Here is an 8332-nt window from a genome sequence, read left to right as displayed (position 1 = left end):
TTTTTAAATATTCACGACGTTGTAATGTCCATTCATAAATACGACTGAATGATACCTTCTGATCTTGAGAAGAATTTTAAAGACCGTTACCTAGACATGTATTTAAACTTTGACCGATCCCCTTACATGTAGTGTGACTCTATAGCCTTGTCCCGAGAGTCGTGCTTTGAATAAATTTTATGAAGCAGCTTCCACAGGGTGTTTATGTCCCTATGTTTATTCGATACGCACTAGTACGATCATTTTTGGTCAGGCTTCTGACAAATAGGTTTATGTTGCAGGGGTTTCAAGGACCTCTATGATCGTTATAATAAATTTTTAATGGTATGATAAATATCAAATGTTCAATCTTTAATTTAAAATAAAAACAATATAATTTGACTAAAGATTACTACTCCATAAATCTGGTCAATGCATGACCAACAGGGAACGCTTATTCCTCAAAAGCACCTGATCCCACTTCTGTAGTTTTAGTGGTCCCTGTTTTATGCCCTGTTAGCTTATTAATTTGTATCGTCTCATTTTCTTTATGGCGAAGCCCATAAAGAAACCTTTTTTAAAATTTACTTTGAGTACTAGTATATTGTACGTATATCGTTACAGATACACAGTTGATATACACACATTGTGACACTGAGAGTCCTGTTATAGAATGTTTAGCATACTGATAAAAGTGACGTAACAAAAGACGCAATTTGATCTAATTAAAATTTTCAAAACAACTTTTGCTCATTACTCGTTAACAAAAGGACCAGTTGGTGGATGAGATCCTTTCAAAATTTTCTACAGTCAGAGATCTGCTGTCTCATCGGATGGGTATTCCAGGCAATAACTACATACGACTGGACACCAACCTGACCCGGGCAAACTTAATCCAGTAAGGTTGTTGATCTCGAGTTAAGCTGAAGGGCCCATTAAGAGGAATAAATATACTCAGCAAATTATATACATGTAATTGTTTGTAAGCTGGAAATTTATGGTTTGAAATGAATGCTCTTAATGACACATCATCACTTTTTTTATTACTCATAAAAATTATAAAGTGACGACAATATGTGTATATTTTTCGTCTTTCCAGTTTCCTAATTTCCATAAAACGGAGTAAAGTTTATGGTCAACGTCTCTTTCGTTTCGATTTTTTTATGGAGGGGGGTCCGCTAACTCACAACGATTGTTTTATAAAGTAAAGATGATGCTTAAGATAACAGCAATGATTTTAAACCAATCTTTTCTTTTATAAATGCTTTCGCCGACAAGATTCAATGTAATTTTTCAATTACTAATTAAATAAATATGTACATATATTTCCCAAATTTATCAGATCTTTTCCAACTATATATATAAGTATTTAAAGTATGTTACATGTACTAGTTTATCACATTTATATCTCAATCTAATCATCTGATTTGTATAGATTCATTTTACTAAGCGTTTTAATTACATGTATTACAATAATAGTTACATACACATAAAAAAAGTCCGCACATTATGCATCTTGAATACTAGTTTTTATCACGGTGAATACCGTATAAGGTTGCTAAATCTGCTGATTATTGTTTTCAGACGATTAAAACATTTGGATAGGACAGGGAGATTTAGAGACAGCTTCTACTACAGCAACTTGATGTACGGTTTACTAACCAGAATAGCGGAGATTATTGGCGGGAAAAGCTGGGAGGAACTGATCAAGGAACATATTTTTGATCCTCTAGAAATGACATCGTCCAATTTTGCCACAACTGCCGACCCCTCAAAACTTGAGCTAGCGAGAGGTTACCTGGATAACTATGGGGAACTCGCAGAAGTTCCCTGGGAATTTTCTAGGTATGATGAGCATATAAATGCGGAGTACCTCTAAAAAATTTAGACAGGACATGATTTTGATTTTTGCAGATTTAAAAAAAAAAAGACTCAAACTCGAGTTTAAAACTTAGCGTTAAATGCGTGTCCAAGGCTTAACTTTTGGAGTTCCAATTTAAATCTTTAAAAAAAGTTCCATTATGATTATGTCAATATGCATTTCATATGTTATCAAACATACATTCCGAACAATGTAGATTGAAAAATGTACAATATTTTTATTACATGCACAGACGTTGGGGTGATTTATGTGGCTCGGGTTGTGTTTTGAGTACGTCAGACGACATGGCAAAATGGATGTTGTTCCATCTAGGCAGCGGTGAAACTAGAAATGGGAAACGATTGCTTTCGAAAAGTAAACTAACTATGATGCATTCTCCGCAACTAAGGGTTGCCAGTAGCTCGATATCTAAATACTACACGCGTCCATTAATTCCGGTTACTCTCACTGAGGACTCCTATGCCATGGGATGGAAAACCGGTTACTACAGAGGTTTGTATTATGGATAGGGCTATGTTCCCCACAAGGGTGCTTTTGAGCATCAACAAAACGCGTCTATGGCGCAATAATGCGATGACAATGAAACGATGATGCGAAAGCCTGATGATGACGATGCGATCGCGCAACAATGTGAAATAGTGATCATCACTTCATCATCATTGCCCCTTCATGTCATCACTATCACACCATTGCCTCTTCAAGGTTTTGCGCCATCGTGTCATCGCTTCATCGTCATCGCATTATCGCACCATTGCATCATCAATATTGTGCTATCGCATCACTTTCTCATCATTATATCATCACTTCATCGCAATCGTATTATCGACACAAACATGGACTGTGAGATGATTCAATAGTGAGTTTCATGGCATTCCATTCTAGCGTTTAAATTGAAACAGTACGATTATTCAGGAGACTAGTGAATCAAATATGGAGATAACGAACAGTAGTCAAGCTCATAAGTCCATCCTATCAATACAAATAGGAGCAGAGCAAACACGGACTTCTGAAACATCAGAGGTGGGATCAGGTGCCATGTGGGAAGTGAGCATCCTATGCTTCTTGGCGTAATTGAGAAAAATGATAACACATTGTTTGTGTAAATAAACCTTGTCATAAACATTTACACACGTCACATTCAAAATGCAAATTTATGTTTTGACAAATTTGATTTATTATTTTAAAGGTATTTATGTGTGTGTTTTAAACATTCATAAATCGAAAAGAATGGTCTTTCAGTAATAATGACAATACATATTTCTGAAAACGTGGAGGCATTGAACTCCATTTCGTTAAAATTATTTTTTTTTCATTTTGTAGGATACAAAATTCTTTCACACACCGGAAGTACATTTGGATACAGAGCCAAATTAACATTGTATCCCGACATGCAATTGGGCGTGTTCTCTGCCATGACAGGAGATGACCCGGGCTACTTATATCGCTCCAATATTCACAATTTAATTTCAGACATGTATCTTGGCGAGGACCCATGGCTAAACGCCACTTTAATGTGTTCATTTCCGGAACCTTTCAAAAGTAAAACGTCTTCATCTAAACCGCAAATAGACACTAAAAGAACACCCCTTAGAAATGTGAGGGAATATGTAGGTCTATACAAAAACACTCCCTATGGGTTTGCCTCTGTGAGTGTGAACCAAACTCAACTGACCCTCCACTATGGTTTTGGGCATTTTGACCTTTACGCAAAGAGAACCAAAGACCAATTTTATGTTAAGTCAGTAGGATTGATTTCTGGACTAGTAAATTATAAATCACTGAAATTTATTGAGGGAGAAGATGGAAATATTTCTGCTATTGAAATATATGCTTTTGATTCAAAAGTTCCGCCAGTGTTCGTTAAAGCTTTTGCATCCGATGAACAACCTACCAACACTGCCGTTCCAAAACTGTGTTTCATTTCATTCGAAATTCACATTGTTTGGAGTTTTGCAGTCGTGTTCCTGTTGATTCTTTGATGATATATGTGATTCTTTGGGACCATTTTCAGCTTAGTTTGGACTTTTAATAAGGCGTGGCATTCTCAGCGCTACATGTTTAACGCCTGTCAATTTCAACAAAGTTATTTATGTAACGTCGAGAATGCCACGCCTTACTGAAAGTCCAAACTAAGTTTGAAATGGTCCTAAATAAGGAGTGATGAATATGTCGATTTACATAATAGAATAAACAGAGTTTCATGATAATTATTTCATTATCGACAGGGAAATATGTGATTTAAGAAATATGATTACTTGACAGTTTATTTTGTACTATACTTTAAAGTAAGTTGCGTACATATTTCCGTTCCACTCTTTCTCCATATTTTCCAAAATAAATTAGGACTGAGACGATGATGAGATTTAGAAAAACAATATGTGGTTGGAAAAACAATATGTGTTTGTGTAATGAATTTCATTGGACAAAATGCTGATATTAGTTTTTTGCACAAATTATTTGGAATTTCATTTTTTTTTATCCATATGGAAATATTCATTTAATTATTAATTCCTTGATGAATTATGCTATATATATATCATCTACTCATTAGCGTTCTTCAATTGCGAATGAAGATCAATAAAAAGTCAAAGAAGCTATATACATGTATCCATTTACCGAGGGATTTAAAATCAATATATGAATATTTTTAATTGTTTTTTGTTTTTTGTTGCGAATATGAGTGAAACATTTTCCAAAAGACAAGAGCAAGCAAACAATAAACCATCAATTGTCGACGAGCACACCTGTCTGTTATGTTATTGTTGCCTCTCAAGAACTTCACTAGGAATGAGTACTGTCATTAGAGAAATCCTGCAGAATAGGTACAAGTCTTTGTTAGGGCAAAAATGTAAACATTGGCTATGTTCTATGCCAAAGATGCCGGAGGGTGTCCACGATTTAAAGTTAAGAGCAGAGGGGGTTAAACTTGGGTCAGTTAAGGATTTATCTCCGATTTCCGATGCCCTTCAGTATTTGCACACAATAGATGTTTCTGTACATACAGATAAGGGTTGAGTTCAGATGACAGTTGAGGAAAGTGGTGAAATCAAAACCGTCGGAACCTAGGTTCGCTTGGTGCGATCGCACAAACACCCTATGGCAAAATCGACATCTTTATTCATTTGTTAGAAGTAAAAAAAATTGTTTCTTTCATGTGTAAAAACAAGATTTTTAGAATGCTCCAGGATCCTAAAAATGAAATAATTCATTAGAGGAGGTAACCTTCAGGCAACTAAGTGTACGACATATCGATATTTTTGTAAAATTACAATGACAGGAATATGATTTCCAAAACTCTACAAATTCCTCTCTTAGAAATTAAACGGTCAATCTCCAGATACTGTAAAATTACATATTTTCGAGGGGTCAAATTTTCGTGGTTTGATGAAAAAATGTTGGTTCGTAGGGATTTGATTCCGTGGATGAAGAACTCTTAAGTAGTTGTGCATATGAAAATTTACATTCAATGGTGGGCATGAATTCGTGGGTCTCTTCAAACCTCGAAAACAATGAAAATTAACCCCCACGAAAATTAGTGATTTCACAGTATATTAGTTAAACAGAGTACTGTGGAATCATCATTGTTTGTGGGTCACCCTTATCCACGTATTTACATCCCTAAATTTTTGTAAAATTTTGCTTGCATAGGCACATTGACCCCCACAAATTAAGTACCAGTCCGTGTAAAAATCATGCAAAAGTGATATTTGAGTGATACACTCAGGTTCTCAGAATTCAATGATTTTCCACACATAGATTTCTCTTGACCTATGATCCATGTATGTAAAATAAAAAATGTTTTGAATCATGGTTACTATGGAAACCTGATCAAAGTAATTTCCTTAGCAAGCAACCAATTTTTCTATTTGAAGGCACTGAAAATCAATGATCTTTAAAGCCTGAAATTGTATATAAAAACTTTAACAATAATTCACATTTACTGGTATGATAAAGACACATACTTTATTTGTTTAAAACACACAAGACATTGATATTTTCTCTGAAGCTAGTACTATGGTATACATTAGAATATATGCATGTTTTTACATTTTTGCTGATTCAGCATTTTCCTTGATTTTTTACAATATTCAAGGTCAGTTTAAAAAAAATACCAAGCTAATACAGATTTTGCATGACTTTCACATAAAAGTAGAGAACTTTCTCTTTTACAGATTGTCTTTGAAAGCGTGGGTTTTTTTGAAAAATCCTATTCGTTGCCTAGCAACAAAATTGGATGTTTTGATAACTAAAAAATGAAAAATGCTAAAGGGTTGGGTCAAAAATCTTATAAATTTTTATCTTTTTGTGGCAGCTACAATTTTTCAAGTAATAGAAAATAACTCTAACATAATTTTAAAAAGAAAGAATAATTTATAATCATTAATCTCCATGGCAACAGAAAATTTTCCCTAGCAACAATGCAAAAACAATTATTTTTTCGCCCTTTTAAAATATGTATATTAGAAATAAATCGACAATTATTCTCAAAATTGTAATTGGGCAAAAAAAATTTAGGGATGTAAATACGTGGATAAGGGTGACCCACAAACAATGATGATTCCACAGTACTCTGTTTAACTAATATACTGTGAAATCACTAAAATCATTGAATTCTGAGAACCTGAGTGAATCACCTTTTGCATGATTTTTATATGGAATGATTCCACAATACTTGATTTCGATTTCAAGGATAATAAAAAAAAATCCCAAATTCCCAGTTAAATTACCGATTCTTTTGTTCAGTGTTGCACTTTCAGTGAATTCATTTATATTACGTGTATGGCACGCCAAATTCACAAAAATGAGCTAAACATAGTTTCATTAGGTTTATCGACTGTAAACTATAGTTTACAAACCCTGAACTATAGTTAACAATTCGTTAACTATAGTTTTCATCTGTAAAACTATATTTCACGGTTGTTAATTATATTTTACGAATGCTAATCTATGTTTCTCTGTGTGTAATAAAACGTTAATAATAGATTTTGTTGATAAACATAGATTCACGTCTGTAAACTATAATAATTATATTCAATCGTGAACTATAGTTAAGAGTTGTTAACATACTTTCACATATCGTGAAACTATATTTATTATGGCACGCCAAATTCACAAAAATTTGCTAAACATAGTTTCACAGTTGATACAGTAGGTTTATCGACTGTAAACTATAGTTAACAATTCGTTAACTATAGTTTTCATCTGTAAAACTATATATTTAACGGTTGTTAACTATCGTTTACGAATGCTAAACTATGTTTATCTGTCTGTAATAAAACGTTAACAATAAATTTTGTTGATAATCATAGATTCACGTCTGTTAACTTTAATTTACAATCGTGAAGTATACTAGTAGTTAAGAGTTGTTAATCATAGTTTCACAAATCGTGAAACTATATTTATCAGGTCGTTAACTATAGTTAAGAGTTGTAAACCATAGTTTACAAATTGTGAAATTGTATTTATCAGATAATCTATGTTTTGCAATCGCAAATGATTTTTTTCAGTGTTAAGTATAGTTTACGCTTCTGAAACATAGATTATCGCGTTAAATATGTTTTACTGATGTAAAATATAGATTAACGTCGTTAACTATAGTTTACAGTCCGTAAACTACAGTTTACAAGAGATAAACCTAGTTTATCGACTGTGAAACTATGTTTAGCTCATTTTTTGTGAATTTGGCTTGCGATATACATGTATATATTGCTTTTGTGTTGTCTGTCTGTCTGTTTGTCAGCAAACTTGAACCTTCGCTATAACTTTTGAACCATGAAAGACAGAGACTTCATATTTGGTATCCATACTCCACTAATGAAGCTCTTTCAAATGACATCAAAGTATGACCTTGTGACCTTGACTGTGACCTATATGGTAAAATTAACTTTTTTCTGCAACTTTAAATCTTCGCCATAACTTTTGAACAATGAAATATAGAGACTTCACATTTGGTATGCCTACTTAACTCATTAAGCTCTTTCAAATGACACCCAGGTCGATGACCTTGTGACCTTGACTGTGACCTTTATGCTAAAAATAGTTTTTTTGATTGATTGATATCATTCATTGATTGATTGATTGTATATTGTTTAACATCCCTCTCGAGATTTTTTCACTCATATGGAGACGCCGCCACCAGCCGGTGCAGAGCTGCAAATTTTGTCCTATACTCGGCACTTAGGGCCATTGAGCAGGGAGGGATCTTTTTCGTACCAGCACCTACTGCGACACGGGGCCTCTGCTAATACGATCTCATCCGAAGGACCGGTCTCCACGTCCCACAGTGGGATTCGAACCCGCGACGTAAGGATTGACTCCTTCGCGACTCTAGAGCAGACGCTCTAACCACTGCGCCACGCGGTCGACTACTAGTAGCTTCTTTGAACCTTAACCATAACTTTTGAACCATGAAATATAGAGACTTCATATTTGGTATGCATATTCCACTAATCACGTTCTTTCAAGAGAAAC

The 8332-nt window shown here is 34.1% G+C and overlaps 1 protein-coding gene across 1 annotated transcript; it reads left to right on the top strand.

The window, feature by feature from the left end:
- The first annotated feature begins 767 nt into the window (after positions 1–767).
- LOC134270598 (uncharacterized) lies at positions 768–4596 on the top strand. Its single transcript, XM_062752830.1, has 4 exons — positions 768–877; positions 1564–1824; positions 2094–2353; positions 3182–4596. Exons 1-4 carry the CDS (start codon positions 813–815, stop codon positions 3838–3840), a joined length of 1245 nt encoding a protein of 414 aa, XP_062608814.1. The 5' UTR covers positions 768–812; the 3' UTR covers positions 3841–4596.
- The last annotated feature ends 3736 nt before the right edge of the window (positions 4597–8332 follow it).

This window comes from Saccostrea cucullata, unplaced genomic scaffold, assembly GCF_032062105.1.
Source record: "Saccostrea cucullata isolate Sc308-1 unplaced genomic scaffold, CSIRO_AGI_Scuc_v1 ctg679, whole genome shotgun sequence".
In the NCBI taxonomy this organism is placed as follows: domain Eukaryota; kingdom Metazoa; phylum Mollusca; class Bivalvia; order Ostreida; family Ostreidae; genus Saccostrea; species Saccostrea cuccullata.
Note: the sequence above shows the minus strand (reverse complement) of the source record. Positions and strands in the feature narration are given on the sequence as shown.

Excerpts from the sequence above, each read along its gene's own strand:
- LOC134270598 (XM_062752830.1), top strand. The coding sequence starts at position 813 with ATGGGTATTCCAGGCAATAACTACATACGACTGGACACCAACCTGACC. Across the intron at positions 1,825-2,093 it reads GTTCCCTGGGAATTTTCTAG|ACGTTGGGGTGATTTATGTG; the intron begins GTATGATGAGCA and ends TTACATGCACAG. Across the intron at positions 2,354-3,181 it reads GAAAACCGGTTACTACAGAG|GATACAAAATTCTTTCACAC; the intron begins GTTTGTATTATG and ends TTCATTTTGTAG.